This window comes from Mustela lutreola, chromosome 1, assembly GCF_030435805.1.
Source record: "Mustela lutreola isolate mMusLut2 chromosome 1, mMusLut2.pri, whole genome shotgun sequence".
NCBI lineage: Eukaryota > Metazoa > Chordata > Mammalia > Carnivora > Mustelidae > Mustela > Mustela lutreola.
This window is the reverse complement of record NC_081290.1, coordinates 27420822-27437273: the sequence shown is the minus strand read 5'-3', so window position 1 is coordinate 27437273 and position 16452 is coordinate 27420822. Positions and strand designations below refer to the sequence as shown.

The 16452-nt window shown below is 38.4% G+C and overlaps 1 protein-coding gene across 7 annotated transcripts in view; it reads right to left on the bottom strand.

Annotated features, from left to right (window-relative positions):
- FRYL (FRY like transcription coactivator) overlaps nt 1–16452 on the bottom strand; it is a 265921-nt gene that overhangs the window by 77547 nt on the left and 171922 nt on the right. For all 7 annotated transcript variants that reach the window (XM_059161860.1, XM_059161868.1, XM_059161877.1 and 4 more), the window contains 8 exons: nt 13875–13982; nt 10129–10366; nt 8844–9029; nt 8469–8555; nt 7108–7376; nt 4433–4628; nt 3394–3518; nt 1166–1223 (listed from right to left, as the gene is read on the bottom strand). In XM_059161860.1, the coding sequence (XP_059017843.1) occupies nt 1166–1223; nt 3394–3518; nt 4433–4628; nt 7108–7376; nt 8469–8555; nt 8844–9029; nt 10129–10366; nt 13875–13982 (1267 nt within the window). The remainder of the gene's footprint in view (nt 1–1165; nt 1224–3393; nt 3519–4432; nt 4629–7107; nt 7377–8468; nt 8556–8843; nt 9030–10128; nt 10367–13874; nt 13983–16452) is intronic.

Genomic DNA, 16452 nt, shown 5'->3' with positions numbered 1-16452 from the left:
GTCTTTCTCATGCTCGTCCACTGGGGAACATGCTTCAAACTTCTCCTCAAATATTGGTGCTTCAGACCTACTTTTCCTCGAAAGGTAGAGCCAGAGGCTTTCTTCTCTGCGGTTTGAGCAACCTCTTATCTGTGATTTCATTCCAGTGTGTAATATGCTGTCATAATTATGGTTCATGTATCTACCTGTCCCTACCAGACCTGTGGTTCTAAAAGTTGCAGATTTTTAGATTTAGGGACATAGACCTGGGATTGGCAGACTACAACCCTCAGCCAACCTTGGCCCACTGTTGCCTAAAAAAAAAAATTGGGGGGGTGGGGACGCCTGGGTGGCTCAGTGGGTTAAAGCCTCTGCCTTCGGCCCAGGTCATGATCTCAGAGTCTTGGGATTGAGCCCCGCATCGGGAATCTCTGCTCAGCAGGGAGCCTGCTTCCTCCTCTCTCTCTCTTTCTCTCTGCCTGCCTCTCTGCCTACTTGTGATCTCTGTCTGTTAAATAAATAAATAAAATCTTAAAAAAAAATACTTTAAAAAAAATAAAAAATAAATTAAAAAATAAAATTAAAAAAAAAAAAATTGGTGGGGGGGTGGGATATAGCCATGCCCCTTTGTTTCATTGTCTAGAGCAGACTGAGTAATTGCAACAGAGACAGCAGGGCCCGAAGAGGTGAAAATATTTACTATCTGGCCATTTAGAGAAAAGCTTTGCTGACCCCAATCTCGACTCTGACTGGGCCCACTTGAGTTAGAGCAATTTAATATGTTTTCTAGAATGAGTTTCTGCGTAAGATCCTCTGTGAGGGGGTAGGGAAGAATTCTGTATATTTAAAAAATGTTCAGGAGCACCATGCTTGGGTGTCTCAGTCAGTTTAGTGCTGACTCTTGATTTCAGCTCAGGTCATGATCTCAGGGTCATGAGATCAAGCCCCACGATGGGCATGGAGCCTGCTCAAGCTTCTCTCTACCCCTCCCCCATAGCCCCTCCCCACCCCTGCAGGTTCTCTTAAAAAAAAAAGAAAGAAAGAAAGAAAGAAAGGGTTGAAGACTGCATCAGACCATCTTTTATGTATCTACTTCTCAATGGCTAACTTTTGGTATAATGTAGGGAACACAGAAGACAAACAAGTATCTGCCAAATATATATTTAATGAGGAAAACTACATTTACCTCTGGCCTTCTTTCGAGTGCTTCTTTAATTATGGGATGTAATTCCTCTATTAGTTCCCTAGAAGAAAAATTATACACATTGTTAAATAATGGCTGAACAGATATAATCTGATGCACAAATATGTAAATACTCATCTAATGACACGCAGTAAAGTGTTAATCCCAGTTCTACTGCTTTAACACAGTCCTCATTGTTTTGGTTACAGAAGAACACGTGCACACTGTAGACCACTGGGAAAGCAGAAAAAAATGGTACAGGCCACCTATTCTAACTTGCAGAGGTAAATAACGTCAACACTGGTGTTCCATCATTTTGCAGCCCAGGGGTACTTTACATAGTCGAAGCCCTAGCAGGTATGAGAAGACATCCTTTCTTCCTCCAACACCAGCGTAATGACATCCACGTGCCCTTAGTTAACTCACAATATCCTACCACATGGGATACCATATGGGAGAACACATTATCCCAACACTATGGGACACCATAGTTTTTCTAAACATTTTCATTTATTACTGGTTCATTAAATTTCACCTAAATTTTTTAAAAGATTTTATTTTTAAGTAATCGCTGTACCTAACGTGGGACTCAAACTCACAATCTCAAGATCGAGAGTCAAATGCTCTACTGACTCAGCCAGCCAGGTGCTCCAATTTTTTCTAATTTTTATTATTATAAATACTGCCTCAGTGAACATCTTTGTTTTCATTTCTGATGATCTCCTTAGGATTAATTCTTACAAATGCAGTTGATGAGTCAAAGGGCATGAACTTCATGAAAATGATAATCTCATCTTTGCTTATAATCTGATTTTAAATTGAATATGTGCTCATTATAGATGTAGATCGTAGATGATGGGGAAAAGAAAAAAATAAAATGCATCCACTATTTTATCGTCTATAAAACTACTGCAGACTTTAATGTATTTGCCTCTGGATTGTTTCTGTTTATGAGAATTTGTTTTTTTAAGAAGCTGAGATCATTTTTCCAACCCATTTTTTTTTTTGCTCTTAGCAAAATACTGTACTTTTTTGTCATAAAATAATCTTTCAAAACCTCATTTATGATGAATGCCATCCCACAAATATAGACCTATTACCTCTGTTGTACATGATATCTCAGAGATAAAATATCAAACAAACATTACCTTAGATCAATAGAGGATAATCTCAAAAGAATAAATACAAGGCCCAGCAGGCAACAATAAAGCAGAAACTCATGCAAAAAGGAAGGATTTACTTTGTCAAGATAAAGAACATCAAAGATGATATAAAAAATATTTCTTTTAAAAATAATCTAATTCTTGCTGCATGAAATAAGTCAATCAGAGAAAGACAATTATCATATGATCTCCTTGATATAAGGAATCTGAAAGGTAAAGTGGGTGGCTTTGGGGGTAGGGAAGGAAAAAATGAAATAAGATGGGATCGGAAGGGAGAAAGACCATAAGAGACTCTTAGTCTCACAAAACAAACTGAGGGGGACGCCTGGGTGGCTCAGACAGTTAAGTATCTGCCTTCGGCTCAGGTCATGATCCCAGAGTCCTGGGATCAAGTCTCGCATCGGGTTCCCTTGCTCAGGGAAGAGTCTGCCTCTCCCTCTCCCTCTGCCTCTTCCCCTGCATGTGCTCTCTCTCTCTCCCAAATGAATAAATAAAATATCTAAAAACAAAAAAACACAAACTGAGGGTTCCTGGGGGAAGGGGGGTAGGGAGAGGGTGGTTGGGTTATGGGCACTGGGGAGGGTATGTGTTATGGTGAGTGCTGTGAAATGTGTAAGCCTGATGATTCACAGACCTGTACCCCCTGGGGCTAATGATACATTATATGTTAATTTTTAAAAAGTGAAAAAAATCTAATTCTTTTGAACAAGAAAAGGAAAAACTATAGTTTCAACCAGTAGACCAAAACTATAAAATAGACGTGTCAATAGGTAGGGAAATATTAAAAATTTACGTGGCATTTTATCATTTTTAGAACACATTTATATACAGTATACATGAGATTTCATAGTAATCCTGTAAAGAACACTGGGGAAATCTCATTTCCTCAGTCAAAATGAAGGAAAAAAGGATCTAAGAAATTAAATGACTCGTTTAATGTTACATGGTTAGTTAACTGGTAAACATCAGGACTGATATGAACCGTCCTGATTGTAAGGACTCTATCTCACCTCTCCAGTAGCACATTGACTATTTTAGTGTATAGAGAAAACATATGAAGGTAATTACCTAAAAGCTCCTGGGTTGGTCCTGCCAAGACCTAGAACAAGGGATTCTGTGATTTCCATGCTCTCAGAGCGCATCATTGGAACTACATGCTTAAACAGGGATGAAGGAGATGGGATGCCAATAATCTGGAAAAAAAAAATATGTATTTATAGCAGCCATTAATGACAGTACATCCAACTAAATAACTTGGCATTTCATTAATACTTCATCAAGGGCAACGGAGAGATGAAATTTTACTGTGAGTGGAACTGCAAAATTCACCTGTGGTGTACATAATCTAAGAACATTAAATGATTTGTCCAAAGGTTCACTCTAAGTTCACTGAAAGAATTTGGGCTCTGTGGGTTTCTTAATTTCTTACAGATACTTACCATTACATAATAGGCTCACTTCCTCTGTAGGAGGATATTCTGATATTCTATGTCTTTTGATCCGTGAAAGTGAATTAAACAAAATTATTTCCAAGTCATTGGTGTTAAAGTAAGACACTCAGATCTTACTCAGGTTTCTAAATTTTCTTCAACCATCTCACAATATTTTGTGTCACATCATGAAGACTACAGAACTGTTCTTACCAAGTATCACATATCACTGCACAATTTAGGGAAAGTCAACAAAGGTATTTAATTATTTAAATGATTTCTTTTACATTGTGAGAACTACAGGAAACCAAGTGAGCAACAGTGGGGGTGAAAATTGCTTTAAAAATATTATGATGAATTTAATGAGCATGATCATCTTTTCACCAAAGTGAAACGATATACATATATATAGTTTTATACAGTTTTTTATTACATATATTCCTGGTTGGAATCAATTATACACACAGACACACACAAATACACATGAACATACACACACATACATATAAAACGGATTCCAACCAGGAATCCATAGTAATGGGACTCCTTGAGCTATTTTCATCATTCGGACAAGTAATACACTTTTCAACCACATTACTTTACTGTCCTGGGAAAGAAATCTGAAAACATTACTTTGTGGTGCCCTTCAGATTCAGTGGCGGATGGGGAAAGCTTACTTTGGAATCAATGCTGTAGCCGCTGTCAGGGGTGGATGCCAGCGTCTCGGGCGGGGAACACCTCACAGACCCCGTGGATGCGGAAGAGGAAGTGGACGATGCGGCACTGCAGCAAAGCAGCAGGTAGTTCCTCCACAGGCCGATGTAGGAGTCGCTGCTGCTGGTGGTGTTGACCTTCTTGGCATTGATGGGGCTACTGGGGGAAGAAGAAGAAGAGAAACAGGGAGCTGTAAATAATTCAACGTGTTCTGAAGATTTTTTTTTTTTAAACTAAAGCTAATTCTATCAATTTAGGAAAGATGGTTAATAAGGTTTTATTACTAACCACTAAGTCTCTGTGGGGTGGTATAAGATATGACTATCTGACTGAAAATTTAAATACATCATAGGATCATTTTAACATAATCTACTGTTCTTGTGATCAAAGTTATTATTTTTATCAGGCCACATTTTATAACTTATTATACACGCTCAGTGTTAAAAAAAAAAACTGGGAAAACAAAATGAAAATCACCTTTAGCTCCACGTCAATATAAGCACTGTATATTCTTTCATACATCTTCGATTCAAATACATACATATATATAAATAAATGAATATATCTCCCTTAACTTATAAAACCTGAATAGTACAGTTGGTTTTCACATTTATTTAGTGTGTGCTTTAAACATCTCCCATTAAATGAATATACTTCTCTGACATCATTTTTGATGGCTGTATGCTATATTATTATAAAAATTATTAGGATTTATTGTCCAAATTTTCATTATCGGACATTTTAGCTAACAGCAATTTTCCCCTATAATACACAGCACTATACATTTGAATATACGCTTAATTGCAATAAAAGTTTTTTCTTGGGTAAACTCTTGAAATTGAAATTGTGACATCAAAAGGACAGCTACACTTTTAAGGCTTCTGTCAAATTTCTGTCTTCAAACATCAGACCAATAAAATATATTGGCACAATTCTATAAATTTTTCTAATTACCAAAATGCTGGTGGGATTAAGGACTCAGAGCAAAAAAAGCAGAAAGATACTAATACATTGTCCTTGGCTTCAATACATTCATAAATTAAGATAAGCAAAGCAATATACCACTTTGTTAACTCACCAACAGTGTTTTACTATTTTAGAAAATATTATGATGGCAGTAAAACAAAACAAACTCTGTAAAAAAAATCTCTACCATCATGTGTGTCGGGGAAGATACACAATACAGAATAAATAAAACAATGTCAGATGGTGCCCAGTGTGATAATGAACAACAAAAGAGACAGAGAATGGTAGTAGGAGAGGGGCTTCCAATTTAAAATATGGCAATTAGGGGAGACCCAATGAGATAAAGTCATAAAGGTTATTTACGCAAGGTGGCAGGTGCCAATTTTCACTAAAAAAAAAAAAAAAAAAAAAAAATCTAATACACAATTCCTGAGAACATACACAGATATAAATAGTAAGTGTATACACATATTGAAATAGCAAAAATATCTATATTCAGGTCCAAAAGAAGGAATGACTACTCTGGGTCGGAGATGTAGAAGAAAGCTTTAAAAATAAGGTGTAATTTGAGCTACATCAGATATCAACACATAGAACACAGAGAAGACAAAAAGCATTCTAGGTTCATGTGAATAAAAACTCAAGAGACTAGAACTGTAGACCCACGCAGTGAACGCTGAGAAGTTTTTTTTTTGTTCTAACATAAGAGCACATAGGTAGCCATGACCGAAAGTAAGGAAAAATGTATAGACTGGAACCAAGTTCGGAGAGCCTTTCATGTGAGCCTAAGGTGTTGAGTTTGGGTGTTGGGTTTACATGGCGACGTCTATGATGAGAGGACTCCTTCTATGCCATCTGATGAATGGTGTACTGGATCAAATGAAACCAGGAACTCAAATTCAGGTTCAAAAATTCTCTGTTCTATTTAAGAGCAAGAAGAAATTAACTGATGAAGCAGTTACCTCCACACTTTATCACACCATCAGTTACTCCAAATTTTTACCCTTAGCCTCCAAATGGAAGTTCAATGCCATTGTCACTGCCTATCAGCAGATGGCCTTCCTCTTGATGTCATCAGGAGAAGTCAGGTCCCTGAGACCGGTGTCTCCTCACTTCACACCATTCATCTACAAACTTCCCTATATCCACATCGATCCTCCTCTTCCGACCCTTCCCTCCGTGTTCTTTCCTTCCACACGGATCCATCAGACACACACCATGTACCAAGCACTGTCCTAGTAAGTGAACTAACAATCTGGTGAGACTGAATGACATGAAAAGCACAAGGGATTATAAGACTACAGCCTTCACATCTTTCATCTCCCTCTTTAATACATCAGTCCAATTATGGCACGTCATTCATTTGTGGAATTTCCAACTTGTGTGACTTTTCAAATACATATTTATAAAAACGGACAGTCTACATATTTAAATATGTACTTTTTTTTTTTAAAGATTTTATTTATTTATTTGACAGAGATCCCAAGTAGGCAGAGAGGCAAGCAGAGAGAGAGAGGAGAAAGCAGGCTCCCTGTGGAACAGAGAGCCCAATGCAGGGCTCGATCCCAGGACCCTGGGATCATGACCTGAGCCGAAGGCAGAGGCTTTAACCCACTGAGCCACCCGGGGTGCCCCTAAAAATGTACTTTAGATCAACCAGGAAATTACTTACTTTATATCAACTTGTGGGGACAACAACTGAAGTCTTGTGTATGCAAACATCCAAGCATAGCTCACAGCTGTACAGCAATGTTTGGGGAGGTTTTCCTGCTTTAAAAAACTGGAGAGGCTTATAATCCACGGGTCTTGGCCTTGGGTCACGTGTGCAAATATCCATATGTGGGAAGGACTGATCACATCGAACTGGTGGCTGATGGGAGAAGAGTTCCACTCTGCTAACGTCTGTAAATCTATCGAGCTAGGGCAGTACAGCAAAGTAGTCTACGGAGAGAAAAAAAAAAAAACAATGGGTTATCACACGTTTCGGTCATTTTCAAAATTCTGCCATATGAATTGTATTAAACTATACATGGCCTACTGGTAGTTTCTGGAACAGAGGTTCTAAAACAGAGGTAATGATGAGGTCCGAAGTGGGTTTAAGGGAGTAGTGAATTCCTGAAATTGCACACACCATTTTTGTGTGTAGGTGTGTACATGTGCTTTTCTGGAGAGACATTTCACAGCTTTCATTAGTCTCAGAAGGCTCTATAAACCAAAAAGGGTGAAGAACTACAACTTACGTAATTCATATAGGAATAGGCAACTTCCGTGGGCATACTAACGCTGCCGGGAACTGAAAAAGGGACCATTAACTTCCTGCTGACATGCCTGAAATAGGCATTTGTGGAACAGACTGGAAAATGGGACTTCACAGAGGTACCTATTCTTACATATTTGTTCAACAATATTCTAAGCTCTTATACTGAAGAGATAAAGACTGACTTTCACAGCAAATTATGTGTCATTCGAACAACAACAAAAATAAATGGGGTCTGAAACTGAACAGAAACTCAATTCATACTCTATATCAAGTCAATAGATATTTACGAAACACCCGCTCTGAGGCAGGAAGGCAAGACTTCAGGCACTAGAAGAGAGTGCTTCACTATTCTTTTTGTTGGCATAAATCATAGTTAATATTCTAAAACAGAATTCTTTAAATTGTACAGATTTATAATCATCACTTAGGTTTATAATTTTTTTTATTATCTCCCTCGGTTATATATTAAGTTGTGAGTTATAAGAGCCAAGTGTCACAGACAGAGAACAGAAACTTTGTCCCTGTATTTCAAAGGGGAAGAAAAAAACTTCAGGTAATCAAGTTGGAAAGGTATGTTTACATCCAATCTTGAAATCTTGATGTATAACCTTTTAAAGAAAAAAATCAACCCATTCTTAGTCAAATTACTTATGACTTGGACATAAAATACTTTCCAATGCATTAAAGTGGTAAAGGGAAATCAGAGATGTCTATCTGAAGTTCCAAGATTGAACAGCATTCAAGACTGAATAGAATGAAATCATTCTAGTTACCTGATCAGCCCCAGTGAGATGTATGAAGCTCTCGAGAATGGATGGGCTCAACCTGTCCATCACATCGATGGCTAGTTCATCATCACCCTATAAAAAAGTATCATATGTCTAAAAAGATTTAGGAATGATTAAGAAAAGTAACCAAATCTAAGAAAACATAACAACATTCACGTTAGCGCTACTTGTAAAAATGGAATTGTACTAATGGAATTGAGGGCAGGTGGGCTAGTTTAAACCCTGTCAAAAAGACTTTGTTCGTTTGTTATGAAGGTAAGTTATAACCACACAGCAGCAAGGCAAAAGGCATAAGAATGAACAACAGGAGGGTTCTTAAGTACTTTCACTAGATAATTAAGCAATATACCTAAATCTTACCTTAGGTATTTCCAAAAGTGCAAACAGAGCCCTTATTTCTCTAAGGACACTGACGGCTAACCTTCTAGTGGCAGGTCGACTGCTACAGAGAATGACGAGTGCAAACCCTTCGACCACGTGGAATACATTGGAATACGGGCTCCTTTCCAGAGGAGGGGGATGTGAAGCTCCATTAGCCACACCATGCTTGAAAAATAAACAGAAATTAACAATAAAACAACAAAATATGTATAGACGTTCTGGTGCAACCACTGATAAAGAGGAAAGCAAATTATCTCAATTACAGCAATAGGTCTGCCTCAGCTCAGGCAATTTAAATAATACTTAAGTTATCAAAATTTAACAGTATACACAGAGGAAAAGAAGCATTTAACTGGCAGCCTCTGAATTCTGTACTGAACTGCTAAAGTTCTCTGGCTACTTTGTAATCTTGGAGCTGACACTGTTAATGACTCGTGGTCTAACATTTATTTGTGGAAAATAAGGGGATTGAATTGGACCATTTGAAGTCAAAGTGTAGACCAGCAGCATGGCATCACCTAGAAGCCTGTAGAAAACAGAGATTCTTAGGCCCCTGGTGATTTCTTTATTTCCTTTTTTTTTCTTTTAGATTTTATTTATTTATTTGAGATACAAAGCAAGAGAGAGGCAGAGGGACAAGGAGACTCCCCCCTGAGTAGGGAGCCCCATGCAGAGCTCAATCCTAGGACTCCAAGATCATGACCTGAGCCAAACGCAGACGCTTAACCAACTAGGCCCCTGAGGTGCCCAAACCCATGGTGATTTCTATGCTCAATGAAGGTTGAGAAGCTGGACGGATTTGGATGATCCAACTCCAAAATTACAAGGTTCTAAGACAATACATTACATAAATCAATAATCTGAGAACCTTTCATTTAAACAAACAGACACACTGCATATGTGAAGCAGGGATTAGTGCCATGGGTAAAACAATCAAATAACTCAAATGGAATACTACCAAAAATTATTATTCTATCAGCTTTAAATATATTGGAAATAGCCTAAATGTAAGCTAGGATGGCCTCCACTCTCTGTGTTCATTCAAAACTGTTACCAAAGGAAGAAGGTTGGAAAGGCTGGACACACAAACACTGTATTTAATATCTGAACTGCAGGAAGGTTCAGTTTAAGGGACTATGAATACTTCCAAAGTCAACAACACTAAGCCAATGTTCGGTTTTTGACAACGCAACATATATTAATGCCATTGCTGGGCATTTCCCACTGACCACGTACAAAGGGACCAGACAAAAGTATTCGGTACCTGGGAGTCCTGGTTTTTGTTATGCACTTGGGTTGCTTGTTTCCACTGGTTTATTAATTGTACCAACATCTTTACAGCATTATCAAGGAGCGTGGGATGGACATCAGTCACTTCCCGGACAATAAAATAAACAAATCCTGAAAGAACATCCTCCCGCCAATCTGGGAAGTCAAGCATTAGTGCCTGCAGGGTATTGAAAGCCAGAGCACGAAGTTCTTCATCCATATGAATGGTGAGCCTATCAAGAACAGAAGTCTATTAGCAAACCTCAAAACCTTCCCAGTTTTATCATGTAAAACTGAAAACTAGGAACCTAAAGAATTTGTCCTCTTTGTTGATTTCTAAGTCTGAAGATGGGAACCAGTGTTCCCCTGTCGAATATAGTCACCCCATGTTATTCTATATTCTCTTACTTAAATTCCCATATAAATCTATTAATAGTAGTTGGTACTTTTGTTGTAACTCAGATATGTTTGATCATAATTAAAATGCTGTACTTTTAAAAAATAGAGCTTGACATATCAGAATTACATTTTTAACTTTTTATTAAAGACTTATAAACATTTATTTATTTGATAGAGATTACAAGTAGGCAGAGAGGCAGGCAGAGAGAGAGGAGGAAGTAGGTTCCCTGCTGAGCAGAGAGCCCAATGCAGAGCTCGATCCCAGGACCCTGAGACCATGACCTGAGCCGAAGGCAGAGGTTTCAACCTACTGAGCGTCCCAGGCGCCCCCAGAATTATATTTTAAAGACGCTTTAGTCCTTGAAATGCTATATGTTATCTTGTTATCAGTCAAAAATTATATCCAGTCATATAATACCTTAGCCCTATCTCTCGGATGTTCAGTCCCTTATTATCACTGGAAAGAACATGATTTATCGGTCATTTTTTTCGTGCTGCTGCAGTTACAGTTAAATACAGGATGGCTGATTGTAAACAAGAAAATACAGTAAACCAAGATGAAAGCAATTCAACAGAAATCATTCTGAAGCGGGAGAGTAAATTTTAGAGTAACATCATAAATGGGGTATATGTAGGGGAAAAAATGGTGGAAAAAAAAAAGTGCTGATCTAACACACAAGTCCCTAAAGAGACTGAGGAGAGGCTATACAAAATCACCCTTTAAAGATATCCAAGCAATAAGAGGACATGAAAGTAGTATTAGCTAAAGGATTTTACCAGAACATAAAGCAGAGAATGATAAGAAAACCATAAAAGATGGTTGCAGTAGTGAAGCTACCAATATATAATCCTCCATGAGCAAGAGTTTCTGATTTGGGGCTGAAGAGGACTCCTTTAGTGACTGACCATCAGGACACCAGTCGTCAGAGTTAGGAAGAGCCTGAGGGAAGCAGCTAAGTAGGTCATATTAGACTACGCCACACCGACAGGCGGTGGCATTATCCTCACTGACAGAGGAGGGAAGCTGCGTGCTTTAAGTGGAAGGAGATGTCACGTCTTCGCCCTGCTGAACTCAGTTCTGGTCTTCACTAAGCCAACCTTCACCTGACAGGGAGACGGAAGAGAACATCTATTACAGCTCGACAGACTTGAAAGTAAGCCATGAACCCGGAGCAGCAGAAGTATCATCTGGGGCCAGGGTCAGGCTCTGTAGCCCAGTGTCCTGTCTCTGAGAGTAGCACCAAGGGAGATTCTGTGGAAGAAGAATGACTGTCTCCATGATGCTCATTTTATTTTATTTATTTTTTTTATATTTTTATTTATTTATTTTTATTTTTTTAAAAGATTTTAATTTATTTATTCGACAGACAGAGATCACAAGTAGGCAGAGAGGCAGGCAGAGAGAGAGGAGGAAGCAGGCTCCCTGCTGAGCAGAGAGCCCGATGTGGGGCTCGATCCCAAGACCCTGAGATCATGACCCGAGCCGAAGGCAGCGGCTTAACCCACTGAGCCACCCAGGCGCCCTCATGATGCTCATTTTAAAGATGATTTCAACCGCCCTCAAATCCCCAAATGTACACATGTCCACCTTACACCCATCTGTGTAACTCAGAATTTACACACAGGAGCTAACCACCCACTGCGTAGAGAACAACAATGCAGCTGGGTTAATTTAAGACAGAGGAATTAACTTTCCTTAGACATAGCATACAAGTCTGCATCTTTGTTTTGTTTACTTGCTTTCATTCAAAACAAAACAAAACAAAACAAAAAACCCCAAGATTTAGAGATCACAACTCCAAATGGTAAGAATGAGGCACAAAATAGAAGAGACCCTAGAATGTTCCTTTCTGGTAAAGTAAATTAATTTGCAAATGAATCTCACAGGGGAAGGAAGCAAAGCAAGTGGCAAAGCTGTCACTCACTGACTGTTCAGATGTTTGTTCCCTTCACTGGGCCCCCCAGTCCCTGCCCCTTAGAGACGCAGGTTCCTTTTGGTGAGGAAGGATCCCTTTTGGGATCCTTATCCACAAAGGTGTAGACGAGTTACCAAGGGTACGAGTTACCAAGCGTACGATCGTGTAAGAGATGTTTTCTGTTTTTTCCAAGCAATAACATTACAAATCATTAAACCTCCTTTCCTGCCCTAACACTGACATGAACTTTGTAACTCTTCAATCCAATTCACAGCAAAAATTAAGAGAGTGGAACGGGAGGAATTTAGCTCATGGTGCAAAGTTTCCGAGCGACTCCTTTCTCCCCTCATAACCCTGAACGGAGAAGACAAATGCTGTTCTGTAGCTTGATGGCAACCTGCACGGGTTGAGGACAGGTTAGTGACGGGCGTGTGAAACGCTAGGTGTTTTTGAGGAGGACGTAAAAAGGGTTTCTGAAGAAGTCTTAGCTGTTCACAGTGAGTTTAACTTAAGGCTTAGCGATAAGTGCTTGGCAACCAGTAAACAGCTTTCAAAACAGTCAAGCACTCCTGCTCTGTGACGGCCATGATACTTGGCTTTTTTCATTTAGAGCAGAGGCCAGCAAATTATAGTTCAAGGGCCAAGGGCACCATGGGAACATGGACACGCCCTCTCCTTTATGGGCTGCCCAAGGCTGCTCCTGAGCCACTGGCAGAGATGAGTATGACCTGCAATCCTAAAATATTTCCCATTTCATCCTTCACAGAAAAATGTTTGCCAACCCCTTATCTACGGAATCCCTAAGTTCATCAACAAAGAAGCAGCTTTCAACAAACCTTCACCTCAGCTTGGAGTTAGTTTTGGGAGCAAGTATTCAAATTCGGTTGTCATGTTATTTCTTATTTTATAAAGCTATGAGAAGCCCAACAGAGGAAAGAGCAGCATAAACCCTACGGGCTCCGTGATGGGAGAAATAAGTGACCATGAGATCGGGACACCACCCTGGGTGTCAGAGGAAGGGATCCAGTGTTAGCCCAATAGTTAACTGCCTGCTGAGCAACACCTCGTATCTGTTAAGGAATAACATGTTATCTAAATTCCAAGAAATATACTAGATGGAAAAGGTGGAAAACAGAAAAACAGGATTTGTAGAGGAATCCAAAAGAACTTTAAAAAGTTAAAAATGAGTGGGGAGAATGTGTTTAACAAAACATGAAAGACAACATGGAAGTTTAGAAAGTATATCACATTTAAACAATGAATTCTGGAACACCAAAAAGAAATTTAAAAAAAAGAATGTATATCAATTAAAGAATTGAACATGTCTTTATTACTTTGTTTATGAGAACAATAACGGGGTGTATTCGACATTTAAAGGGATTGAAAGAGGTAAAAAGTAACAGAGCAAAGAGTCATTCTCGTTTACCTTGCTAAGAGTTCAATGAGGTCAGTTCTGCTCATACCATCAGGAATCAGCCTTGGAATAGCAGCAATGCAAGTCCTGAACAAATCAATTTTGGGTTTTCTTTCCCCTCTGAAAAATATATAACAGGATTTAGTAAGTTTACTACATATGCTAGACAACGAAAGCAAAGCTGGAAAAATAATTAGAGAAAATAGAGGAGTCTCCTCCCCCTAAAGAAGTTTAATGTATTTAATATAAAAAGAACTCATGCAAATCCAGTAAACAGTCATCAGTTTACAAGCCGACAAAAGAATAAAGAGATAATTCAGGAAAGAAAACACTAGCAAGCAAAAAAGATTTTCAGTAATTAGAAAGCCGCAGGAACTATTATGTTTAAACAATAAATAGTATTTAATTATTTAGAATACAATTACTTTAAATTAAAAATAAAATATAATTTAATCAATATCTAACCTTTAATAAAGTATATTTAATTATTAAATCATAGGAAATACAATTGATATTATTAAATAACAAAACACTGGTTATTTTAGGAACATATAAAACTAACAAAATTTAATATTTAATGTATAATATTTAATATTATAATTAATATGTATAATTAGTATGTATGTATAGTTATGTATAATTATGTATATATATACACACATATACATACATATAGTATATGTATAATTAACAGGGTCTTAAAGACATTCTCACATTCCACTGTTGGTACTGTCTATTCTCTTTTTATTTTACTTTAGAATATACACAAATACACACAAATATACTTACATTTTTATCTAATTAAATGTCAGTTCTGAAAACCCTGGTTCCTTCAGAGGCTCAATACAATTTATTTCTACTATATTTTCTTCTGGTTATTCAATGATTTCTAAAATTTTATTTTAAATATCTTCTTAATGCACTGGTTTTTGTTTTTATTTTGGTCTGTATTTCAAGGTGAGGATTTTAGTTTATTTTATCCAAATTGTTCTTGAAGTGGCCTAAAATCCTCCCAGGTAGAAAAGAATTTGGATGTTCTCAGCATTTTGGGTGAGTATTCGTTACTGTGGCAAAAGCCTTGCTAGCCTACTTTTAAACATTTTATATAGTCCACCTTCTCTTTAAATGGTTCCAATATGCATGAATTCCAGTTACAACAATTCAGTTGAGTACTACCTGTTTCCCTGCTAGCTCTACAGCCCACAAAGCACTATGTAAGTAACAGATGTGCATCGTAATCCCTGATGAATCGTGTTACTTTTCTTTTAAGTTTTATTTATTTAAGTAATCTCTATATCCAACACAGGTCTTGAACTCATGACCTGGAGAACAACAGTCGCATGCTCTTCCGATGGAGCCAGCCAGGGGACCCAGACATGTCCAAGTCTGTTGTGACTGGTCACTGCACACTTGTTACTCCTTCACACAGACAGCAAAGCAGGTAACTATGCTGCTTCCTTGTCTCCAGGGATAACACAGGTGACGTTTTACAAGCATGGATCATCAGAAGAGGAAACTGGCCAACAAGGACGCAAGCGCAGCAGAGAAAGGAAAAGTGGTTTCACTAGAGGTGAAATTGGAACCAAACATGAATGGCATTACAGAGGGGACAGCTGGCAGGGAGTGTGCAGGCTGCTGTGTTTGCAGACCCCACGTGTACAGCCAGAGGAAGCTAGTGAGGGCCAACTTGGTCACACAGTGAGGAAGGTGGCTGTGATGAAGAGGACAGAGACTTTCCAGGGAAAGGAATGCAGAGGGGACAAATGTCAACACCGGATAAGTTCTCAGAGATGTTAGCACATGCCAGTATATAATAACTCTACATTAACTAAATTGATAGATCAAATATCCAGTTTGGTGCTCTAAAACCTATAATGCAGATATTAATATCTAAAAAAAAAATCTCTTATTACAGGATACATAGATACTTACTAGCAAATACAAGTTATTGTCGTATAGCAATAACAAAAAAAGATGCTGGGATGATAAGCAGCAACAAGCCACGGGGGTGGGGGGTGGCAGGGGGCTGACGTAGAGTTTCAAGAAAACGACTCATATTATTCCTCTCTTGTACCTCTTGTTACTGGGAGATTTTTAGGTTTTCTTTTTTGTTGGGATTCTGGAAACAAGAGTATGTGTTTGACTTACTAAACCATCCACATCCACACATGTCAAGGGTAACCAGGATTTATCTATCGGTCATGGAACAAGTATAGGGCCTTGTCACTGACAATGACATTGAGATCCAGGAGGACTTTTGTTCTCTCAACTCCTTTGATAGCACTTTATTTATTTATTTATTTATTTATTTATAAGATACTTTATTTATTTATTTGACAGACGGAGATCACAAGTAGGCAGAGAGAGGGGGGAAGCAGGCTCCCCACTGCGCAGAGAGCCCGATGCGGGGCTCGATCCCAGGATCCTGGGATCATGACCTGAGCCAAAGGCAGAGGCTTTAACCCACTGAGCCACTCAGGTGCCCCTCACTTTATTTATTTGATTTTTTAAAAAGATTTTATTTATTTATTTGAAACAGAGAGAGAGAGTGAGAGAGGGAACAGAAGCAGAGGGAGTGGGAGAAGGAGAA